This window comes from Chanodichthys erythropterus, chromosome 14 (genome assembly GCF_024489055.1).
Source record: "Chanodichthys erythropterus isolate Z2021 chromosome 14, ASM2448905v1, whole genome shotgun sequence".
NCBI lineage: Eukaryota > Metazoa > Chordata > Actinopteri > Cypriniformes > Xenocyprididae > Chanodichthys > Chanodichthys erythropterus.
In genome coordinates this window covers 38144022-38170122 of record NC_090234.1, presented here as the reverse complement: position 1 = coordinate 38170122, position 26101 = coordinate 38144022, and the positions used below count along the sequence as shown (strand labels likewise).

Here is a 26101-nt window from a genome sequence, read left to right as displayed (position 1 = left end):
TGCATATATAAGAGAGTGTGTGTGTGTGTGTATAACAACATGGGTATTACAAGTAAACTTCCTGTGTCCTCGTAAACCAAATGGCTTAAAAAAAAAACATACTAAACGTGTTTTTAAAAAAAAAAAAAAAAATGCAGACAGTTTCCTGTGATGGGTATGTTTAGGGGTAGGGATAGTGTAGGAGGATAGAATATACCGTTTGTACAGTATAAAAACCATTACGTCTATGGAGAGTCCCCACACACACACACACACAGTGCGCATTTGTGTGACATATCAGAACACAAATTTGTATAATGACATGGGTATGACAGGTATTACAAGGGGTGACTTATGGGTTGGTTTAGGGGTAGTGTAGGGGGATAGAAAATACAGTTTGTACAGTATAAAAACCATTACGCATATGGAATGTCCCCACAATTCACAAAAACAAACGTGTGTGATATGATACATAAACTAAACATTCTTTTAAAAATTCTGTATAAACGATTAAGTTATGAGAGAATAAATGGTTTTAAATATGTGGCTAAAATGTTGTAACATGCATTGCCAAACAAGCATTCTGTTTTCAATTGATTTATAGGCAACGTATCCTGGGAGATACAAACATTAAAATTAAAAATAAAAGTCATGTTTAAAAATAAATAAATAAATAAATCATGAAATTGTATTAATGGTGTCCTAAGAAGATGGAAAATAGCAATAAATTAATTTTCTGATGTCTCTTTATGGTCTTGCCCTTTTTAGGGTTGAACTAACATTCCCTGTCTGCTTTATCAAAAACTAGTAAAACAAGAAACTTCTCTCAAATTAAAACTCTGAAATTACTAGTAATCCAATAATTCCAAATTACATTAATATTTTTTCTATTAAAACAAAAAAGACTTTCTGCACAGAGGTTGCGCAAGTGCAGTTATTCCGCAAATATAGTCGAAATCCATGTTTGGATTAATTACAGTTCATCACTAAGAAGATTTGATCGCAGATTTAGTCAGAGCAAACAGCACAAGTGGCTCGTGAAGAAACACAGACTAACTGTCATTTGAGTAGAATATCTCAAATGGAGATAGCTAAACTCCAGCTTACTCGTTTGTCGGTGTTTTCAGATCATCCATGCTTCTTCTGCAGTCTTAGTCATGGAAAAAAAGGTTGTCAACAAACTTTTTTTCGTCATAGATTTCATTAACTAAATTAACACTAGTGTGTTTATTATATTTTTGGCTAATTTGATGAGGCTTTCAGTTGTGATTAAGATAATAAATACTCAGTCGGTGCCATTTAACACCCGCTGCAAAAACAGGTTTTTTACAACAGGCCAAGTACAAATTACATGACAGTTTCTTTTTTTATACTAGTACTTAAAGACACCTAATATAAAGTTTGACCAAGCACATTAAAATGTCTTTATGAACATCACTACGCCATAGTTAGCCAATAATAATCTAACCAGCATCTTCAAAATGTTTTCAGTGTACCTTTCTCCAGATAAGTTTGTGGAGCCCAGGGTGGGTCTTCTTCAGCATAAGGGTCACTGTACTCCACCACAGAAGACTCCTCTTCCTCATAGTCTTCTGGAGGAGGAGCTGGATTTTGTGTCTCCTCAAAAACCGGCTCTTCTGAAGGGGGAGGTGGGGGAGGCGCATCTGAAACTGAGAGAGAGTAGAGAAATGAACAGGCGACACAAAGGACTCTAGATGGGAATGCCATGCAAGCTCATGGATCCATGCAGAGAGAACAAGAAGTCAAATATGATATGGATGTTTGGATGGTTTACTGTGAAAGAGAAACAGTGATGAAAGTTAAACTCCTAATATTTTCAGAAAGACAGATGCATACACACATGAATGCACCTCTATTCAGTGATTTACTCATCTGCCACAATAAAGTAAATGCAAACATCAATAATGTAATTGTCGGCTTGAGGGCTTTTTCTTAGGAAATATTGATATTAATTTGATTAATAATAAATGTGTTTGATTAATTTAAGTAGATTTTTAAATCAATTGATTATCTTAAAACAAGTATTATAGGTATAATTTTCAACAGCTGAATGTGTGTATGTGTGTGTCTCTGAATTCTGGAGGGTCTCATTAGAGAAGCTCAAAGCCACTTACTGGTTTCCTGTACGCGAGCCACAAAACCCGTCAGTGGAAGCTGGGGTGTGATCTGCAGTATGGAGGGGGGAGGGGGGGCCACTGAGGCTAGTCCACAAGACCACAAAAAAGCATAGAGGAAGGGGGAATGTGTGAGCAATGAACCAAGATAAAGAACGTGAACGTGAAAGGGAAAAACAGAAGACAGTAGGCAGTTAGTTTAGTGTGCAAACACTGTCTGACAAACAGGAAGTGGTTACCTCATAGCAGAGAGGATGAAGGGTGGATTTGCACCAGCTAGAGAGGTTCAAAGACTAACCTATTTATACATCAAAGTACCACCATTGTGCTATGTTAACAGTAGTGTATTATTAAAGGTGAAGTATGTGTGCCACCTAGCGAAATTACAAAAATGACAGTTTAAACGCATCTTTCGCCTGTTGCACCTCCCCCAACTCAAATCACAAATACAACTCTTACAAGTGCTTGTGATGGCATGTCTCAAAAGATAAATGTAGGCTACTTTCCATAAAAGGTCCAGTATACTTTCAGCTGTGTGTCATGAGTATGCAATTTAGTAGACTAACACGAACACGTCTTTCTTATAATAAACCCATCCAACATATATGCACTGGGTGCATTTTTTGACATGATGCACCACAACTGTTTGAGGCTGTCTACTGCACACATCAAAGAAAACATTATAAACTGGTACATTGGTCTGAATGGGTGCATGATGATGATGATGCTGTGTGGTATCAAAGCACCCATTCTAGCACGTTGCATCATAAGGCCATCCTTAAAAATATTTTGGTTTGCAGTAACAGTAAAAAAAAAAAAAAAAAAAAAAGGGTCGGTAGGTCAGTCTATATATATTTTTTCAAGTTTCAATGTAAAAAAAAAAAAAAGTAAAATTTTGGTGATTATGTAGGTATGAATTTAAACAAATTAGCATATCGTGACGTCACTGACTGGGTCTTTCAACCCGTGCCTTTGGGCGCAGCCGTGTTTCCACTGTCGGGCCTAAAGCGGGCGTGCTAGTGCGTGCCAGGGCCAGTCGCGTTTCCACTGTCACTTCCGGGGCTTGATCGTGCCTCATCGGGGCTTCCTTGGGGCCAACGGCCCGGGTTTTTCGGCACGCCGAATAACTTGGTCCAAAGCGGGTCAGCTCGGGCTTGAGGAGGGAGTGGTTACGAGCAAAGGTGGAGTTTATCTGTGTGTGGAGACGGAGGCGGCGATGATTACATGTAGGTTACCAGCTAACACCAGCATTAAAGACTTTTAAAATCATTTTAGCTCAAAACTCACTTTCAGACAGCAGCAAGTGTTTTAAATAACTTATGTTTGTGATCCGATGTGGATTCGGATCACCAAGACTATGCGCGCTATTACCATAGTAAACATGGTAAATACGACGGCTTGAAGAAATCAGACAAATATACGTAGGCTATCACAATCATGTAATTATTTTATCTGTCAGCACGTCTCGTCTCTCAACGGGTTGAGACGAAGCGAACGCACCGGCCATAGTGTGACATCCGTTAACCAATAGTGTAAACATAGATGACATCACATAGATGACGGTTTTTATTTAAAAGAAAGAACATAGCCTTCGTTTGTATGTAGGCCTAGGCTATTTATATATTTACTAAAATATAATTAATATTATTTTATTGCTTTTGTATTAGTTGTTTGAAGAGTAAAAAAATAAATAAAAATTGGTCGGTCTTAACGCAAATTTACAACCGGCAAGTCGGTCGGACTTAAAGTTTGAGTCGGTCCTAAATTGACAGGGTCGGTCGGGTTACGGCAAACAAGAATATTTTTAAGGATGGCCTAATGCCCAAATTTTTTTGTGTGTTGATGTTCTGTTTAATCTTTAAAGGTCTAAATGCCATAGTAACCATAGCTGTAACCATAGCTGAATGTCTTTTCCAAAGTAACATGTTAGCCATGGTCTCACACCATCACCCTCTGGCTCCACCTGCTACAGTAGCCACGCCCCAAACTCTCACTATAGGTTGAGCTGGAAAGAGACTGACAGATCTGAGTGGATCACTCTCAATCTTTAGGTAGTGCCCGAGAGGCTCAATGTTTACACTTTGGGGGGAGATAAACTCATGATTGGCATACTAATAGTAGTCAAAGTTAAAAGAATGTAATTTAACAGAAAAATCGTACATACTTCACCTTTAAGAACATAATGATAGAAATGACTACAGAAAAAAATGAATGTGCAGAGATATGATTGTCAAATTCGAATGTTAAATGAATGTAAAATGCAGGTGGACGGACGGACTATGCGGCATTCATAATCTCAAAGAACAAATAATGGTGTACTCACACTAGGCCCGAGTGCGTTTGTGCATGTGATCGCTCCGTTCCGTGCCTGGTTCATTTAGCCATCCCAGGCCCGCCTGGAAGAGGTGGGCTCGAGCGCGATTCGCATGCAGTGTGAGTGCTAACCGTGCCGGAGCACAGAACAGCCAAAGACTATAGAATAACACAAGACATGTCACTCGTATTGTTTTGAATGGGAGAAAGTGTAACGCGCAATATGGCGGAATAAGTCCCGCCTTCTAAAGCCAAGAGCCAATCGCCGACTGGTAAAGTCATCGCGTCACTTCAGCGGCCGTTAGAATCACCGGTTTCTATAGGAATCACCGGTTTCTATAGAAACAGTCAGACGCGCGCCTCCGAAGAGACGCGCATTTAGGTCTGCGCATGCGTATTAGCTTGATCCAGCCTGAAAAAAATATAGTTTTTTTGTCATGTTTCGAGCATTTAGAAACTAAATTTACGAGTCAGTTGTTGTTAGATTTCATTGGTGATTTCAAATATCAAATTTAATCGTAAGGTTGACGACCAGTTTTGGAGAACCTTATGTTTCCCCATTCAAAGAGATTGCATGATGCCCAGGATGCCCGAGAGGCGTTTCAAAGATGGCCGCCGAGTGAAATGACTTGTCTTAAAGGGACTTTGGAACAGCTACTACTTTTGTGTGCGCTATTGTCATCATTATGACGGCAAACATCTACTTTGATAGTACACTCTTCAATTAATGTATTAATTTGAGTGTATTTGGGTTTATAACATGTCTGGTTCTCACCTTATTGATGAACAGGAATTGTAGTCTGCGAGTAAAGCTGCAAATTCCTCCATAAACATCAGCTGCCTTTGTAATGATCCTCTGCTAATAAGTGGAAATAAGTGAAAATCGCTGTGTGGCATTAATGATAAATCTATTAGGCAGTATCTTAACGAACGTTATTTCTTCCTGTTTTCTTCCATACAAAAAGTTGCATCGTATATGACGTAAGCGTGCTCCGGTCCGGAACATTAAGTGCAATATGAGTGCAGGCCAGCGGGGGAGTGGGGACAATTGTGCTCGGGCTCAGTTCAAGGCAACTGTGCCTAGTGCGAGTACACCCTTAAAATGCCTTTGACAAATAAGCAGAACGTAAACCGAACTGGATGTTTTGATCCTTTCAGGGATGTGAGGAATGAATAGTGAGAGTGGTACCTTGGTTCTGATTGTAATACGGCCCTCCATTTTGCTGGGTGGAGGGCATGGAAGCCTGACCCGTGATTGAGGGCGGCCGGCGATACGGCAGCGAACCGCCCACTGTGGGTGTGATCTGTCTGGGGACGGGCCTGTTCATGCTGTAGAACTGAGGGACACCTGCATGAACAACACACAGCCATGAGAGACAAAATAATGACTGCAGAATGATCATGTTCATTTCTGAGAAACATACCACCTTTATTCCTTATAAGAGTTAAAATTAATTAAATAAATAAATGAGAAGAATGTTAAAGGTCTACAGGCAGACCATTTGAGAACAAGCATGAATGTCATGAAAATGTCATGATCTAAACTTATCTGGACTAAGGAGGTTTTCACACTAGATCTGCTTGATGTGGACCAAAATTGGATTCATTTGATTGGTGTGAAAGACTTTTTCTGCTTGACAATGGGACCTGGAGTACAGTTTTACAAGGACAGTCCACAATCTCTATAGATACAGTTTGAAAATGCTGTGGAAATTTTGTTTACATTTGTTTAAATTGACCACCCCATTGACAGCAAAGTAAAAAACAAAACATTTACTGTAGCTTGTCAATCACTAAAATATGAAATATATGAGAACTTTAGTAGAAAAATTCGTCTACTGAATTAGTTGTTTCTTTATCTGCTTTCGCTTCATAGTAAAAAAACCTGTAAAAAAATTTTTTTTTTTCTTTCTTCAGTGTCAATTTTTGGGAAATTTGGTCAATTTGAGCTGCAACACAGAGTTTCCAGATTTTTAACTCAAAAGGAGGGTTAAAGTGTATACAAATAAAATATTTGCATCTTTTTTGTCTGCCAGTGAAAATAGTTCCAAAAAGATCCCGTAGTCTACAGCTTTGGGGGTCATCAAGCAAGAGAGAAAAGTGCTGCTAGAAGAAGTCATAGTGGTACTTTAGTTGATGACTCAAATGTATCGGAACAAACAATGAAAACATCCTGATAGACTCATGAGAAAACAATTTGAGCAGGACACAAAGACCAAAAATTCACCACAGAATAGCATGATGTTTCAGCGGGTGTGGAATGACATGAGGGTAGAAGGTGTGACTGATGGACTGGAGATGATTCGGACAGTGGCGGACTCACCTGTCCCAGGGTCGGTGTTGGATATAGCACTAGCTGCAGCTGTAGTGAGGGGTGGCTGGGAGGTAGGAGAGTCTTTATCTGGGGTCAGAGAGCTCTCAGTGGAGTCGAGAGATTCAGGGACTGAGGTGGGGTTGACTGAGGGTTGTGTGGGGGTTAAATTAGAGGAAGTGAAAGAAGGCTGAGTGGAGTTAGTTGGAGCTGATGGTGTGCTGGCACTAGCAGCTTGAGGGTAAAACAAGGAGAGAGGAAGGAAACCAAATGAGAAATGCGTTTGCATTTCACAAAAAGGGAGGTAATGTGGGGCATGTCAGGCAGAAGTCTCGCTTTAGTCTCAGAGAGCTGTTTACTTAATTGAAGAGGCTGAGCATAATAATCACATTCCTGCTTTTTTGAAGAACATTTATTATCATGGGTGTCCAATCCTGCTCTTTGAAGGCCAACTTTCAGCACATTTTAGCTCTAACCCTAATTAAACACCTGAACCAGTTAATCAAGATCTTCAGAATCACTAGAAACATTTAGTCTCATTCAGAAAATTCCTGTTGTCAGTCATTTGAGAGGAAATACAATAAAAACTGACAAAAAGTACCATAAAAGTAGTCTATTATATGTTATTCTACCAACATGTATGCAATATTCTAAATTTTCTGAAGCTATATGCTAGTTTTGTGATGATTAAACCAACATTTCCAACATTTCATTCACTGAAAATATTGACACATTGAACTGTTGTATCGTCAACAGACTAGGTTTTGAATGTAAAGTTTTTCAGTGGAAATTTAACTAAACTTTTTTTGTATTCCACAAAAAAATCCATACAAGTTTGAAACAACTTGGTAAATGGATGAACATTTTTATCTTTTGGATGAACAGTTTTTTTTTTTTAGTATTTGTTCTTGGATATAAAGTCAAATAAGATCATATCACACTTCTTAAAACAAGAACTTATTATAAATGACCAATAAAGAAATAATTGCAGCCAGAGAATTTATGTGTTATATCTGTTGTTAAGTGTGCTGTCTTTGAATTCAGGGAGGAGATGAAGATGTCACCTGGGAAGGCGCTGGGTGGAGAGGGTGTGGGCACAGCGATGGGAACACCCACACTGCCGCTCCCGCTGTTTTCACGACTGCTGCTGCGGCTGCTGGGATGACTGCCGCCACTGCTCCCACTGCTGAACACATGCTACAGATTACACACCACGTGTACATGTGCCTCATGTTATACCTACTCGCACACTCATCTCATGCAAGCATTCTCAATTACACATACACAGCTCCTTACATGGACCAACAGCTCACACACACATGACGACAAAAAAAAAAAAAACAGCAGTATAGGTTGGTTCAGTGACAAAGAGAATGAGATGGCAGAATTTGTGAAATAAAGAAAGAACGGAGAAGCAACAGCAGAGACTTTGTGGCCAGAAAGCTGAAAAGGCAAAAGCTGAGCACATGGAGCAGACTGCATTAGGGTTGTGCCGATGGACGATATCATCGTCCATTGTGATGGCTGACCGATGCCACGCCTCCGCCCCCCTCCGCCCCTTTTATTCCCCTCACGTGCAACCTATTGGAAAGCCCGGATGAGTCATTAGTTGAGAAATAAAATAACCCTTTCGCACGTAAGTTTAAAATGTTCTGGCTGACCCCCCAGCGTGAGTTTTTCAAGGCGACCGTTATTTAAAACGTATCACTTTATTGTTTCCACGGTGACGCGTCATTGCTTGTCATGTCACACATCGCAGCGCTGTATGAATGATGATCTGCTTTTATTTCAGTTTTCCTTTTTTATTCAAAATATTCACTAATTTGTTAACTATAACATGAAATATCTGATATTCCGATTGTCAAATATGTGAAAGTGGATGTGTTTTGCTGTTCAAACAACTTTATAATGATTGCGTTAGTTGAGCTATACACGTTATGGGCGTCGCCATGTTAGTTTGTGCCGCAGGTTCTGTTGGATTCACAACATCTTATATGTATTTAAACATCCGAAACCTAAAATAAACAGTATGTGGTTGAAAACACTGCATATTTGTGATATATGAAAAGTGCTGCGCACGTCCATCTCTGGTTTAGAGATGGACGCGCACATTTGAATTTGGCAATTGAGCACGTGATGCACTGCACTGAACGTTCTAATCACACCGGTGTGATCGTACGCAAAGGGATAAATAAAGTAATACAGTAAAATAATGAATAATAATTATATAATAACGAAAAATTAAAATACAACCCTCCCCCAACCCCAGACGATATCATCGTCCATCACAATGTTTTACTGTAAACATCGTCAACTGCCAATTTAGGGGACATCGCCCAACCCTGGACTGCATGAAATAATGTGCTTGAGATGCAGAGAAAAGAGCAAGAAGAATTACACAAGTCAATCAGTAATGAGATGAAGGTTTTTCTTGTAAGAGGGATGAAAGGCGAGAGACAGAGCAATGCCAGGCAGATATAAAGTGGGTACAGAAAGTATTCAGACCCCCTTAAATTTTTCACTCTTTGTTATACTGCAGCCATTTGCTAAAATCGTTTAAGTTAATTTTTTTCCCTCATTAATGTACACATAGCACCCCATATTGACAGAAAAACACAGAATTGTTGACATTTTTTGCAGATTTATTAAAAAAGAAAAACTGAAATATCACATGGTCCTAAGTATTCAGACCCTTTGCTCAGTATTTAGTAGAAGCACCCTTTTGATCTAATACAGCCATGAGTCTTTTTGAGAAAAATGCAATAAGTTTTTCACACCTGGATTTGGGGATCCTCTGCTATTCCTCCTTGCAGATCCTCTCCAGTTCTGTCAGGTTGGATGGTAAACGTTGGTGGACAGCCATTTTTAGGTCTCTCCAGAGATGCTCAATTGGGTTTAAGTCCAGGCTCTGGCTGGGCCATTCAAGAACAGTCACGGAGTTGTTGTGAAGCCACTTCTTTCATTATTTTAGCTGTGTGCTTAGGGTCATTGTCTTGCTGGAAGGTAAACCTTCGGCCCAGTCTGAGGTCCTGAGCACTCTGGAGAAGATTTTCGTCCAGGATATCCCTGTACTTGGCCGCATTCATCTTTCCCTCGATTGTAACCAGTCGTCCTGTCCCTGCAGCTGAAAAACACCCCCACAGCATGATGCTGCCACCACCATGATTCACTGTTGGGACTGTATTGGACAGGTGATGAGCAGTGCCTGGTTTTCTCCACACATACCGCTTAGAATTAAGGCCAAAAAGTTCTATCTTGGTCTCATCAGACCAGAGAATCTTATTTCTCACCATCTTGCACTGATGAGAGGCTTCCGTTGGGCCATTCTGCCATAAAGCCCCGACTAGTGGAGGGTAGGGCTGCACGATTAATCGCATGCTATTCTCACGCGCATTTCGTCAGTAAAGCCGGTTCCCTGATTACCGCTAAATCGCCATCACCTGTTTTTAAACGGAGCGCCTTTTAATAGACAGAGCCGTAGTTCACAGACAAGCCACGCAATATCGCGTTCATTATCGCAGGCGATTCATCTGCGATATGAACGCGATATTGCGTGGCTTTTCAGTGATCTACGGCTCTGTCTATTAAATGCCGCTTCATTTGAAAGCAGGTGATGGCGATTTAGCGGTAATCAGGGAACCGGCTTTACTGACGAAATGCGCGTGAGAATAGCATGCGATTAATCGTGCAGCCCTAGTGGAGGGCTGCAGTGATGGTTGACTTTCTACAACTTTCTCCAATCTCCCGACTGCATCTCTGGGGCTCAGCCACAGTGATCTTTGGGTTGTTCTTTACCTCTCTCACCAAGGCTCTTCTTCCCCGATAGCTCAGTTTGGCCAGACGGACAGCTTTAGGAAGGGTTCTGGTCATCCCAAACGTCTTCAATTTAAGGATTTTGGAGGCCACTGTGCTCTTAGGAACCTTAAGTGCAGCAGATTTTTTTTTTGTAACCTTGGGCAGATCTGTGCCTTGCCACAATTCTGTCTCTGAGCTCTTCAGGCAGTTCCTTTGACCTCATGATTCTCATTTGCTCTGACATGCACTGTGAGCTGTAAGGTCTTATATAGACAGGTGTGTGGCTTTCCTAATCAAGTCCAATCAGTATAATCAAACACAGTTGGACTCAAATGAAGGTGCAGGACCATCTCAAGGATGATCAGAAGAAATGGACAGCACCTGAGTTAAATATATGAGTGTCACAGCAAAGGGTCTGAATACTTAGGACCATGTGATATTTCAGTTTTTCTTTTTTAATAAATATGCAAAAATGCCGACAATTCTGTGTTTTTCTGTCAATATGGGGTACAGTGTGTAAATTAGTGAGTAAAAAAAAAAAAGAACTTAAAATGATTTTAGCAAATGGCTGCAACAAAGAATGAAAAATTTAAGGGGGTCTGAATGCTTTCTGTACACGCTGTAGAGCTGAAGCAGCTGAAGAAAAGGAGCAAGACACATTACATGGAAGAGAAGAGAAGAATGAATTGTCAGCATCTTTAGAGCTAGCAGCATTAATTATTTTGTTAAAGTTGGCATGACATGGAAATTCACCATCATTATTATTTTTTTAATGTAGGAAGTGCTACAGCTCTAATGTGTCAAGAGCATGTGTGCTACCTTTCTGCCAAGGCTATGATAACTCCAACTGTCTGTAGCCTCTGCGAGATTAAGGTTGAACTCTAAACGTTATGGTAGACTTATCTGATGATATTAAAATGCTGTCAAATTTGATTTGTTTTTTATGATTCAAATGATCAGTCCCTCTGAACTTTAGGAGGGCACAACCATTGTCATTTGTCATTGTCAAGATCTTCAACAACATTTCCAACTATCAGACAGATGGGAGAGGGTTGGGAAAAACAGCACCAAATGCTCTTTTTCCCATGCTACACTGAGTGACAAGAGGCAATCATCCAGAGCATGTGGGAGGACTTCCGTATACATTCACTGCTCAAGATAAAAACCTGAAAAATGCTTAGGAGTGTATTAAAGGGAGTTCCTGTAGCTCAACAAGTACATAACAGGCTGCTAACAACAACAAGGTCAGGGGTTTGACTCCCAGGAAAAACGCACTATAAAAAAAAAACACTTCGGCTAAAATGTCAGCCAAATGCATAAATGAAGACTTTACAGGCATCCCTGCAGATGGCACAGAGATCAAAAGAGAACAAGTGAGAGCAGTTACATAATTTCAGACACAGAAGAAAAGGTTGGAGCTTCAAAAGGAAAAACCAAGAGGGAAATATTTTGCACTTGTTCTGCAATGCACTGGACTGGATATGAAAAATCCTCAGGAAAAATAAAAAACGAAGAAAGGAAAGTTTAAGCTGGGAGACATCTCAAGAAAGAGAGGCACTGCAGTCATTTGAAAGCATCTGCAGGCGTCTTTATCCTCCATGACTGATGATGCGTTTATGTGAGCACTGCTAACGTCACTCGCAACTGGTTGCCAAGGTTTCAGATTATGCAATTGTGCAGACAATCAGCGATGCTTGTTTTAGAAGTGCTGGAGAGAAGCGATGTCTGTGTGAAAGAGCTTTGCAGCAAAACCAACTAATCAATCTTAGCTAATAAATACATGTATATATCACTACAGATGCACAACAAAAGTCCCTAGGTCAGTAAATGCCGAGACATGCATGCACATGGAGAGCAGTGCGAGAGAGGCATGAGATCTGCTTCGACAGAGAGAAGAGGTTATGGGTAATGGTACCTGTAAGTGCGGTTCCTTTGATTAACAGATGCCGTGCGTACGGGACTTTGCTGCAGGATGGGCGCCATATTGCGTGTGGGGCTTGGGACATAGTCGTTAGGTACCACAGGAGGCCGCACTGGCTCAAGTGTTCTGTAGGGGGAGTGTCTCCTGTCAGGAGGGACAGCAGTTTATCAACCTTGAGGAAACTTGATCAGACAATTATTAGCCTAGAAAACTTAAATATCTGCTGCCATATTATAATATACATCTACTTAATGGCTGTTTGTCCTGAATATATAATTTGAGAATGAGTTTTACAAAGCAAAAGTTAATATTCATCAAACAGCAAGATTTAGTTTTTTTTTTTTTAGAGGGTGAGATTCATAGAGGAATTCCCAGGTAGTGCAACAACACAAATAACTCAAAGCATGTCGGATTTGAGGTCAGGAAAGTGCAAATTCAAATAAAATGTAAAATCAGCCCCATTCCTTCTTTGGTCTCAAAAGAGAGGAAAACAGTCATGGTTGTTTGAGGCAACCTGAACAAACCATTAACATACATCATTTATTAAACAATTTATTACCACTTGAAGGTGCAGTGTGTACATTTTAGCGGCATCTAGCAGCGAGGTTGCAAATTGCAACCAACAGCTCAGAACCATGTTCACACCTTCATTTCAAAGCAAAGAGGAGCTACGGTGGCTGACACAAAGACAAAGATGTCGTCATCAGACAGAAGAGAGTAGCCAGTCAAGAAATGAGGTTTCTTCTTATTTCTAACAAACGGTCTCCGCTTCTAATAAACCAGACGACGACTACTACTACTACTACATGCATATTCAAAGTAGTGACGATGCAAGCTGCCTCTTAAACCCCAAGGAACACAGTGACTTAACATGCTCTGTAGAGCAGTTTGTCTGTTTAGGGTTACTGTAGAAACATGTTGGCGCAAAATGGGGAATTGACATGGAGGCTTTTAAAAAAATTAAAATAAAACTTTTATTTTGCCACAAAGCTGTGCTTCTCGGGTATGGCACGTATTCCTTTGATATATGCTCATTTAATTTTTTTAATTGCTTAATTAAGAAAGAAACAGAGACAGAGCATGATACATATGAGCATTTCATTCATTAATACAGTTTATTCATTATAGTTTAAAAAAATGGTAATAAAATATGATCTCAGAGTTAAACTGTGTCAGAAAAAAATAATCTTAATTTTGCCAAATAACACTTAAGCAAAACATGGTCAGGTCGAAGTGTCTGATTATTTTTTGGTTCCAAATTTTTATCAGTTTCGCTGGTAGTCCACTATATGAAGAATTTTTGGGTATAATGTGTCACAGTTTACTTTATTTTGCTATCCTCACTTACATAAATGAACTATAGTGTTATGCACCCACTAGTAAAAATATATAGAAAATGTCTGAATAATTTTTTGGTTTGACTGTAATATACATGTGCTGGTCATATAATTAGAATATCATCAAAAAGTTGATTTATTTCACTAATTTCATTCAAAAAGTGAAACTTGTATATTATATTCATTCATTACACACAGACTGATATATTTCAAATGTTTATTTCTTTTAATTTTGAGGATTATAACTGACAACTAAGGAAAATCCCAAATTCAGTATCTCAGAAAATTAGATTATTACTTAAGACCAATACAAAGAAATGATTTTTAGAAATCTTGGCCAACTGAAAAGTATGAACATGAAAAGTATGAGCATGTACAGCACTCAATACTTAGTTGGGGCTTCTTTTGCCTGAATTACTGCAGCAATGCGGCGTGGCATGGAGTCGATCAGTCTGTGGCACTGCTCAGGTGTTATGAGAGCCCAGGTTGCTCTGATAGTGGCCTTCAGCTCTTCTGCATTGTTGGGTCTGGCATATCGCATCTTCCTCTTCACAATATCCCATAGATTTTCTATGGGGTTAAGGTCAGGCGAGTTTGCTGGCCAATTAAGAACAGGGATACCATGGTCCTTAAACCAGGTACTGGTAGCTTTGGCACTGTGTGCAGGTGCCAAGTCCTGTTGGAAATGGAAATCTGCATCTCCATAAAGTTGGTCAGCAGCAGGAAACATGAAGTGCTCTAAAACTTCCTGGTATACGGCTGCGTTGACCTTGGACCTCAGAAAACACAGTGGACCAACACCAGCAGATGACATGGCACCCCAAACCATCACTGACTGTGGAAACTTTACACTGGACCTCAAGCAACGTGGATTGTGTGCCTCTCCTCTCTTCTTCCAGACTCTGGGACCCTGATTTCCAAAGGAAATGCAAAATTTACTTTCATCAGAGAACATAACTTTGGACCACTCAGCAGCAGTCCAGCCCTTTTTGTCTTTAGACGCTTCTGATGCTGTCTGTTGTTCAAGAGTGGCTTGACACAAGGAATGCGACAGCTGAAACCCACGTCTTGCATACATCTGTGCGTAGTGGTTCTTGAAGCACTGACTCCAGCTGCACTCCACTCTTTGTGAATCTCCCCCACATTTTTGAATGGGTTTTGTTTCACAATCCTCTCCTCAGGGTGTGGTTATCCCTATTGCTTGTACACTTTTTTTTCTACCACATCTTTTCCTTTCCTTCGCCTCTCTATTAATGTGCTTGGACACAGAGCTCTGTGAACAGCCAGTCTCTTTTGCAATGACCTTTTGTGTCTTGTCCAAAAGACGACCATTGACACATTGCACAAGGAGGGCAAGTCAGCAGTCTTCCCCATGATTGTGTAGCCTACAGAACTAGACTGAGAGACCATTTAAAGGCCTTTGCAGGTGTTTTGAGTAAATTAGCTGATTAGAGTGTGGCACCAGGTGTCTTCAATATTTAACCTTTTCACAATATTCTAATTTTCTGAGATACTGAATTTGGGATTTTCCTTAGTTGTCAGTTATAATCATCAAAATTAAAAGAAATAAACATTTGAAATATACCAGTCTGTGTGTAATGAATGAATATAATATACAAGTTTCACTTTTTGAATGGAATTAGTGAAATAAATCAACTTTTTGATGATACCAGCACATACATACACATATATACACACATATATATATATATATATATACACACACATATTTGCATAGTGACATTTTCATAAGTTTTTTTTTTTGTTTTTTTTCCCAGATTCTCATTACTGTTGTGTGCAGGTGTATAGTGTAATCAAAATTAACAATGATATTTCCACAACTGTAATAGATTTTTTTTTTTTTTTTTTTTAAACTGTACAACAATAAGCTAAACACTCATTTAATCAGCATAAATTACAGGAAGTACAAAACTCCCCCCCCCCCCCATAATACAATAATCCACTCAGAAATGTGCTTAATTTTCATGAAAAATGTCACAATGCAAAAAAATCTTAATGGTCTTAAAATTAACACAAAATGCCATATTTTTTTTACTGACATTTCTTGACAGTTTTTGTGAGATTCACCCAAAAGTTTTAACAAATATGTACAGATTTACAGTTTCCCATTACTACATAAAATGTAAAGTCATTTTTACATATATCTCAAGGCATTTAATGAGGGAATGAGCTTTAGTAGCGTTATATTGCTGACCTGTCTATTAAGCAGCACACAATCTGGCCTGCAATGACCAGCCATCACGGGGCTACACAGGAAACCAAAAGGAGTGCCAATCTGCACAGCTAGTGTTCCAAAAACAGGGCAGGACACACCCTCTGCCCTCAGTGCTCATAAATATCAAGCTCTGGCTTAATGAACACACTTTAAAGATTGAGCCCATCTAATCTGTTTCATAATCACAGTTTCACGCTTTCTCAATCTTAGATGCCAAAGCACATTTAACACGCCTCTTTTCTGACCCCATATGTAAATCAGGCTCTTCACCGGCATAAAATAGAACAAGGGATGTGAAGGATAATGTCATCTGTGGGGCTGAGGCTGAATTCTCCCTGAGGACAAAACAAAAGACATGACCCACACAACACGTCACATCATGCTGAGTGTGACCTACACTGAAAAACAGGCTTTTACTAGGAAATGAAAGCCTCACTTGATGTTGCTCTAGAAAAATCATTATAAAATACTCAATGATTAAATGATCTGTTCAGATTAAAAGGACCTCGGAGATTTGAGTATAAATGATAATAAATTCTTCAAATGAGTGATTCACCACCACAATCTCAGTGGCCGATTCTTTCAGTCGTGACCCCTTGAGCTACAAGGTCTGTATACATACCCTATGGTGCCTTTGCCTGGCATCGGTGGGCTGGGAGGTTTCTGTGTGGGAGGTGTGGTGCGAAGAAGGCTGCCCATCTTCATGTTCTGGGTGTTGACCTACGACAAAATCAATAAACATCATAAACAGCCTTTAGCTGTGAACAATAACATCTCCGTTTCACAGTAGAGGAGAAAAAAATGGCAACAAAGTTGGCAATGGCCTAGTACAGCCGTAAAAAAAACAAAAAACAAAGCTACAGAGAGAAAGGCAGTGGGAGAGAGAGAGAGAGAGTTTTATTTCATTTATTTTTCAGAGAAAACAGAAAAGCCCAAACAAACACACACACACACAAACTTCTGAGCCACATGCAACAATTATAAAATGTAAAGGTGATATGGTAAGGATGAAAGAAGAAACAGGGATGATTGCCATATGGTTGTTCAATTTCCAATTCTAACTTGCAAAAAAATTTGATAAATCGAACTCAGATATTGATTACTCCTTTTCATCTTCTCATTAATGTATATATATATATATAAAGGATTACAAAATCTCCGGTCCCACTTTATATTAAGTGGCCTTAACTACTATGTACTTACATCAAAAAATAAGTACAATGTACTTATTGGGTTCATATTGAATTGCAATCACATTTGCTGCTATTGAGGTGGATACGGGTAAGGTTAGGGAAAGCTTTGGTGGTATGGGTAGGTTTAAGGGTTAAGGGATGGGTCAACAGTGTAATTATAAATGCAATTACAGAAATTAATTACAGATGTAATTACATGCAGGTGTTTTTAAAATATAACAACAATGTAAAAACATGTATGTACACAATAAGTGCATTGTATCAAATGATTAATTTAAATGTAAGTACATAGTAGTTTGGGCCACTTAATATAAAGTGGGTCCAAATCTCCAAATCAGCATTGACTAGTATTTTTGTATTTCATGACGAGGCTTAATACCTAAAACAAATCAAATACAGAATTCTCAGTCCTCATTTAGGTCATAACTGAGTATGAACTAAGGAATCAAACCTTATTCCTTCTCCATTCATGTCACCTGATCATAGGACAGCTGTAAAAGCCCTTACCTTGAACTTAAGCAACCACTTAAAACCAAGAGCGAAGCAGAGAACAGAGGTGAGAGGAAGCACAGAGAGGTTAGTGACACATCTCAGACACAAAGAAAACCCACGTCAGATTTTGGCATTTGTTAGTTCAAAACAAACATGTTAGTTGGAAAAACCCTTCCTCCAGTGGCTGGTGAGCTTGTGTCCTACCTTCACACCGTGGCCAATATCGTCCAGTGCGCTGTAATCGATAGGTTTGCGAATGTACCGCACCGGCCTCTCGGGATTGGCTGGAGCAATGATCTTATGCGTGCGGGAGGTGTTCTTATTGGTGGTGAGGATGCCGATCTCTCGCCTCGCCACTTTTTCTTTATGGATGTCCACCGTCTGAATTGGAATAGCAGAAGAAAACAGAAAAAAGTTTGAGATGTACTAAAACTAAATTGGGTCATTCAGAAATAAGTTTGTGATGTGATTCACAACTATAACCATATATGTATTCCCATGCCAATGATAATAGAGGTCATTCACATGTACAGAAGTCTTAAAGCTACAGTGGCAAGAATTAAATTACTGCATTGGAGCAAGAAGCAACTTGAGGAAAAATTACGTGCTCTTTAAACTTCATATTTGTGGAAGCAATCACAAAACACACAGTATTGTAAGGCGAAGTATTAAAGCGTGCGGTTGTGAGAGGCCTGAAATCCCTGTCGGTGGAGTTCCGTTTCATTTCACACGGCAATTTGGGAGAGGATCGTGTCAAAAGCACTTCATGAGAAGAGCTGCATTAGATGTTGTGCCGCTGTGTTTAATCGCTTTAGAGGCCATGCTGTTGACAGCTGTTAAATAAAAAAATAAGATGAAACACAGAGGGGGATAAGCCTCTGCTGCTGGCATCTCAAACACGGCTAAATGATTTCAGCATTAAGTGACAGTGATATGGTAAATAGGGCTTGAGTCCAGAGCAGCAGCTGAGTCCACAGATGAGGGCAGTGGAGAGAAGACACATCAGAGAAATGGAGACAAAGAAAGAAAGCATGAAAAGTGGAAGAGAGAAATCATCCATGAGAAATGGAGAAATGTCCTCTTAGGCAGCTGCTGTTGACCTGGGATGCATTTTTAAAAGCATCGTTAGCAAATTATGGACACAAGTTACATTGTTATCAACAAGTTCAACGATTCACCGTTTCCCGAAACACTATTGTGACTCTGGACCACAAAACCAGCCATAAGTCGCACGGGTATATTTGTAGCAATAGCCAACAATACAATGTATGGGTCCAAATTATTGATTTGATTTTTTATGCCAAAAATCATTAGGAAATTAAGTAAATATCAGATTCCATGAAGATATTTTGTAAATTTCCTACTATAAATATACATAACAAAATTTGCATATGCATTGCTAAGGACTTCATTTGGACAACTTTAAAAGCAATTTTCTCAATATTTTGATTTTTTTGCACCCTCAGATTCCAGATTTTCAAATAGTTGTATCTCAGCCAAATATTGTCCTATCCTACATCCATACATCAATGGGAAGCTTATTTATTCAGCTTTCAGATGATGTATAAATCTCAATTTCAATTTCTTATGACTGGTTTTGTGGTCCAAGGTCATGATATGTGATAAAGTTAGTATTGTGGTGACTAGTTATGTTCATCAACAATGCAAAGTATTGGCAGTTAAGCAGTGTTGCATGGGAAAAGAACTTGTTGGTCAACAAGATGGCAGATGTCATAGGTCTGGGTGACATCAAATTATGATTATATTCACAATGAATTTACTGGTCATATTAAACTATGTGAGTGTAAAGGCCAGAACACACCAAACCAACGCCGACGAACTAGTGGCGACGAAAGCAGACTGCGGGGTTTGCTCACGTCAGCAGCGTCTGTGTCCAAAGTTGCCCTGACACACCAAACCGACGCTAAACAGCCGACGGCCAAGTAGCACGTCAGTTCTGTGCCTGCGTGAGATGAAATGCCTTTCCGAACCAGCAGGTAGCAGTAGCTGAACAGCCAATCAGAATGATCAAGTGGCCCGATGGACCGACAAGCTCTGATGCCGATTAAACATTTCGAATCGGACGAAAAAAAAGCCGACCAACTTCAGCCGATGGTGCGGAACACATTGAGAAAACTTAGTCGGTCGATAAAGAAACTGCCCGACAGCCGACATTTACCTATTTATTTAAATCATGACAGAATAAACACACTAACGTTCAAAGGTTTGGGGTCAGACTTTTTAATGTTTTTTAAAAGAAGTCTCTCATGCTCTCCAAGCCTGCATTTATTTCATTAAAAATTACAATAAAAATCATTTTAAATAACAGTTTTCTATTTGAATATATTTATATATAAAATGTAATTTATTCCAGTGATGGCAAAGCTGAATTTTCAGCTGCTCAAGAAACACTTATTATTATTATCAATGTTGAAAACCTTTGTGCTGCTTAATGTTTGTGTAAACGCTATACAATATTTCAGGATCCTTTGATGAATAAATTAGGTTCAAACTCAGAACTGTGTATACTGTAACGGTACAGATGTGATGCCACAGGGAGAAATTTCCCACAAAGGGTAGCGAAGTGACAGAGAAAGAGAGAGAGAGGAGGGGTTGATAGAAGGGAGAGAGAGAAATAGAGAAGGAGGCAGGGGCTTGAACACATTAATGAGTCTGTGTGAGTAACATTCTCTCGTATCTTTGGTCGGCACAAAACACTACAGCAGTCACACTAGAGCCCTGCAGTTACACTGCAGCTCCATACAGACTGTGACTCTGTGGGGTGATGTTTAATTACAGAATCAGTGAGATTAACTGACTGACTGGACGTGGGTGCAGTCTGATCAGCAAACCAAAGATTTGAACAATTGCAAACAAAAGCAAGATGATCATTATTAACTAAACATTAAATGTTTGGCCATTCATGAAAACAATGTTTGATTAAAGCAATAAGCCACGTTACAGTGATTTTACTATGGTTAGCAGGTGTGATTTGCACAACATGAGGAGGATTTACCACAGTTTTCTACATTTTTTTTAGTGTCAGAACCTTTTATAAGAGAGTATTTTATTACCTAGTCCCGCGTAGCCAGACCTTCAGACTGACGGAAGAAGGTCTGGACTCCATCGCAGCTTTCGTTGGCCAAGGACGGCCCAAGAAGACGCCTCACCGACACGACAAGCAACCAATCACAGTTTGCTTTGTTCCGCGTCATATTTCGGGGTGTGAAAATGTAAAGTCGATGTCCCTACGATAACAGGCCGCATCTAATAAATTATTCATTCAAGAATGTTGTGCAAGTTTACTGCAACAATGGTGCCGCAAACTTCACATACTTTAGAAAATCCAGCTTTTAGCTGATCCTGATAAGCGCTCATTGTCACAGATGTAAACACAATGGCTTTTTCCACGAGAGGGTTTGGCATCACGACGGCTTTGCTTCCAGGTGGACCATTAAAAAAAACAACACACAGGTATCCAGGAACTTCTGTAGAATTCAGCCAATCAGATGACGACTTTGAAATTCCCAAAGTGTTTCCCAATTTGTGTACGTTCAGGAAAGGCTTGACACCTGAGGCTAAGACTACCTTTTACGTAACTAGGTCACAGTCATTTACCCGTCACCTCCTAACAGTCTCTTAGGCCCAATCCCAATTCTATTTTATACCCCTTCCCCTTCCCCCTACGCCTACCCCTTCCCCTTGCCCCTTGAAACAGAGTGTCAAGGGGTAGGGCTGAAAATATTCCCCTAAGAAATGGGACACCACTACTAGACCATTACACGTCATCATAAGTCGTCGCTAGCATAGATGCGCCGATGTTTATCACACACACTTCTAAAGGCCAATTCACACCGCACCGACAACACTAGTCTGTTGGAGTTTGTTGGATCGGTGTGATACCCCTGTTGGCGTCTGTTGGAGTCGGTTTTCACTCGACTGAACATGTTTAATCGGCGTTTGTCGGGTCGTGGAATGTCTGCGCGGTGTGAACAGTTTTCCAACAGACGGCAACAAACTCTGACGTAATCTCACCTGGCCACGAACCGTTGCCATGACGATGAGGCAAGTCCCCTGCAAAGACAGCTGTTTGATCGCGCCCGCGCCTCACGTACACACAACAAAGCAGTGGAAACCTGACATCGCAGCTTGTTCATTATAAAAAATAAAATACTGTTAAAAAAAAATAAAATATACAAAAAGGTACAATAGTCCATAGTGCAATCTGTGCCATTCAGCAAGAGCAGCTGCTCCACTTCACCGAAAGAGAGAGGTAACGTTAACCACTATGAGAGCAACGCAGGTTGCAGAGAGTAGTGTTGTCACGATACCAAAATTTTGACTTCGATACGATACCCAACTTCAGTATCACGATACCGATACTTAAACGATACTATGGCAAAAACCTAAAACAGTAGGAAAAGTAAATAAATAACATATGACAGAACTGTGGCTAGTGGTTTCCCAAAGTAACTAGCCACTCAGCATTTTTATTGGCCACAATTTTGATGTTGGTAAATTACATTTTATATGATTAAAGCTGACTTTTTTATGCTTAAATTACTTTGAGTCATTTTACTTGATTTAGAAGATTTAAAACACTTTCAAACTTGTAAATGCAGACTGACCACCCAAATCAAGATTACATTTTATATCAGCTGGTATGTACAGGTGGACAATGTATGAGCATGAGCTAGTATGAGAACAAGTTATTTGTGTTATGCTATATAAAAGAACAAAGAAGCAAATTACAAAAACAGTAGTAAATTAAAAATAATCTTTTTTCAGATACACTAGGTTTATTTAACATATTTAACAGCTTTTGTTGTTTGATTAACATTAATGATGGACAGGCCTATTTAATTGGGCTGCTGAATGCATGGACGTAACTGACAAATATCCAGTTATTACCCACCTGTTTACGTCCACTTAAGCCATAACCGACTGTATTCACGCGAGATACTCCACATGATGGACATTTAGACATCTGTGTGCACGTGTATTTGACTATTCAGACGCGAGGAAAACTGATCGCGCGCGCGACAGACAGAGAGAGAGAGAGAGAGAGAGAGAGAGAGAGCGCACGCGAGAGAGCGCTTCTGTTGTGTGTCATTCAGCGCAATTCCGCCTATCCCTCCTTCACTAACTGCATGTAAATAACGAATTGTGTGATTGGATTGTAATTTTGTGCTACGACGATCTTCGACGACCATTTGGCTGTAAACTTAAATTATATTCAACTCGCCAAAGTGGCTAGTGGGAGTGGCTGTCATCAAGCCCTGCATGTAAGTGTTTTGACAGTGAGAATATTGATTACTGTAAATAATTAGAGCAATGTTATTAAAGCATAAATTGGTTTAATATAATTGTATAGTCCCTTCACATATTTGTTTTTTAAAATTAATTTTATTTTAGCAACCAGATATCACTTATTAGACTCAATAATACACCTCTTTGCGGATGTCTGCTTGCATGAGTAATATAAATAACACTCATTTAATTTTTGAGAGCATAAACATAACGCTGGTATCACATTCACTAACCTGTCGCTCTTTAAATTCTCTGTACAAATCGGGATGTTTGGCAAGTTGGATGCTCCCTTCGCTTGCGTTATTTTGTAACGTATTTTGCAGACGGGCTTTGTGGTGTCCGTGGGCTTGCCCTGACTGTCGGCAATGTAAGCAAAATAATGCCATATTTTGCTTTGTGCATCTGCGGTTGCGCAGTTGACAGGAATAAACACGCACTCAATGTGCCTCAGAAGCAGCGCGCTGCACACACACTGCTCCCTGCTGTCGCACATTAGGAAATACAGCTGGCACTTAAAGTACCGGTACTAATAAAATGAAGAACCGTACCGTTTCTAAAAGCAGGGTATCGCGATACCTTTCTAGTATCGGTATATCGTGCAACACTAGCAGAGAGTTAACTTCAGTTTCGTTTTTAATAATTCGTTTTGGCTTGTTTAGCTACATGGTTGTATATGCTTATGGTCTCGTTAATAAAAAGGGTCGCGCTAAAAAAATGTTTGTTGGTGCGGTGTGAATTGGCCTTTTAAGATGCCATCAATAGCTGTAGTGATCTCTGTTGCTTGAGCAACAGCTATTTTTTTGCATTTGTCTTCAGTTCTTTGCATAAGACAAAGGAGACGAGCCTGCGTGTTTCCTCAGGAGTCCCTGGTTGATACAGAACATACAATACTGATGAATAAGCACGCAAACTGAATGCACTTTTTGTTTATATCATGTAACGTACACGTATTTATGGACGTAACCACAACAAAACAATACATTAATCAGGCATGCGGCAAAAAGATAAGTTAGCTGCCACCGGATTTGAATTTATGTTGCCAAATCAACGCGGGTTTCAATAAAATATAAAAAAAATATGTTGTGGAACTATCATAAAGTAAAAAACATTAGCGAACTGTTTTCATAGCGATTTTTACAAATCTTTTTTTCGGAGAACATAACCGTATACACAAGATTAAAGGCAACATAAAACAAGTGATTATTTATTACTAAAATACTGTTTACCGTAAGAAAATACTTATATTTATGGGTCTCTCTGCTCGCTTGGTCGGCCATGTTGGAAATTTATCATACCCCTTCGTCTGAAGTGTGATCCCGAAAAATCTTCGTTTGAAGGGCTACCTGGCCCTTCCCCCTACCCCTTCCCCTCCAACCAAATGAGAATTGGGACACCCCTACCCCTTCACGTGAATGCGCGAAACAAAGGGGAAGGGGTAAGGGGTAGAATTGGGATTGGGCCTTAGAGCTGTCAGTCATCCTTCAGTAAATATAGCCCAGAGAGTGAGACTGTAAGAAGGGGTGTGGCATGTTGCTAGGTTACCTGAGAGATGTGGTTGATGGAGGATTCCATGCGGCGCAGCTGGGATGCCTGGATGTCGAGCATTTGGAGCACATTGTTGGCGAGCGTGTTGATCAGGTAGGCTACGCTGGCCAGGGACTGAGTGGTGTAGTTCTTGGTTTCCTCTAGAGCGATGTGCTTGTCTGGAGACTAAGGGAGGAACAAAAGAGTAACAGTCAGTGTGTCATTAAATTTGTTCAGCCATTAAAAGAATGCTTAGAGTCAAACTGTGCCATTGGAGTACCCTGAGTGATTTGTGCTGGTTAAAAGAATATACATTGTTCCATTAAATGCAATCTCTCACAGCCGGAACGTCTTACTTCAGTGGATCTGTGACTTTCACTAAATATTTGTAGCATGCCTCCATTCCTGTGGATTAACTTGAACTGAGCTTTTGCTGAAGCTTTTCTTTTAAACAATGAACAAATGGCAGGAGCCGTTCACAACAGTTGTCCAAAAACCTGTTAAAGCAAAATTGCCATTGCAACTAAAATGTTCTTTACCTCAATTAATGTTCAGTGAAACCAAATCAGAGTTAAATTGAGACCTTGGAGAATTAAGCAAAATCATGGATTTAAAAAAAAGAAAAAGAAAAAAGAAAAAGTTAAGAGCTGCTTCACTGCTGACAATTATTGTCAGGTCAGTATACAGTAATCTCCACAGTCAGACAAGGATTTATCAGTAATATTTCACTGGGGTACAGTGGTATGTTACTGGGACTTGTGCCCCAGTAAAAAAGGGTCTAGCGACACCCCTGGTGTGGAATGTGAGGATCTAAGCAGTTCCTCTGTGACATCAAGCTGCACAGTCACATGACCCGGGCTTTGATCCCAAGCCTGACAGAGAGAAAATGAGAAAGTGTACGCGTGTGTGTCTCTGTACACAATTCCGGTCTTTGTCCCAGGACGGTACCAGGAGGGAACAGTCACCTCACATAGTTTTGACTGTGCTCTATATTATACAAACCACTGTAACTGAACACATGACAAGAGACCAATGTGGAACCCAAACAACCCCAAACAAGCACACAATAATTAGGTTAACTAATAAAAAGTTATCAGCATTGCTAATGGTGTTATATATTGATAGGTATATTAGCAACATTAACCGTAATTTAATGCCATGCCAGCTACCATCGCTATGGGTCATTCCGTATCAAATCAACCAAACTACACAGTAGGCCTGCACGATTCTGGGAAAAATATGAATCACGATTTTTTAGCTTAGAATTGATATCACGATTCTCTACAACGATTTTTTTTTTTGCATGAAATGTAATGTTTATTGCACACATGAACCATGACAAAACAAAACAAATTGGAAGTACCAAAAATATTTGTTTTGGCACCTATAGAACATTGCACATCACCACAAGCCTGTAAACATAGAGGCTTCAATGAATAAAGAAGAAACACTCTTTAACTGCTTGCCTTTTGTACAATTAACATTCAACTGGCCATTCAAGTAGGTTACCAAAAATAGAAGTTTAACGCACTGCGCTGAATATGGCCTGAACATG

General features: G+C 39.8%; 1 protein-coding gene across 9 annotated transcripts in view; it reads right to left on the bottom strand.

Moving 5' to 3' along the window:
- Nucleotides 1-26101, bottom strand: part of abi2a (abl-interactor 2a) — a 62774-nt gene that overhangs the window by 5369 nt on the left and 31304 nt on the right. For 2 of the 9 annotated variants that reach the window (XM_067408577.1, XM_067408582.1), the window contains 9 exons: nucleotides 24565-24732; nucleotides 17917-18093; nucleotides 16650-16747; nucleotides 12449-12598; nucleotides 7803-7924; nucleotides 6751-6972; nucleotides 5617-5775; nucleotides 2115-2201; nucleotides 1476-1649 (listed from right to left, as the gene is read on the bottom strand). In XM_067408577.1, the coding sequence (XP_067264678.1) occupies nucleotides 1476-1649; nucleotides 2115-2201; nucleotides 5617-5775; nucleotides 6751-6972; nucleotides 7803-7924; nucleotides 12449-12598; nucleotides 16650-16747; nucleotides 17917-18093; nucleotides 24565-24732 (1357 nt within the window). Of the gene's footprint in view, nucleotides 1-1086; nucleotides 1130-1475; nucleotides 1650-2114; nucleotides 2202-5616; nucleotides 5776-6750; nucleotides 6973-7802; nucleotides 7925-12448; nucleotides 12599-16649; nucleotides 16748-17916; nucleotides 18094-24564; nucleotides 24733-26101 lie in introns of all 9 variants that reach the window. The other 7 variants (XM_067408580.1, XM_067408578.1, XM_067408583.1 and 4 more) reach the window with 7 other exon arrangements.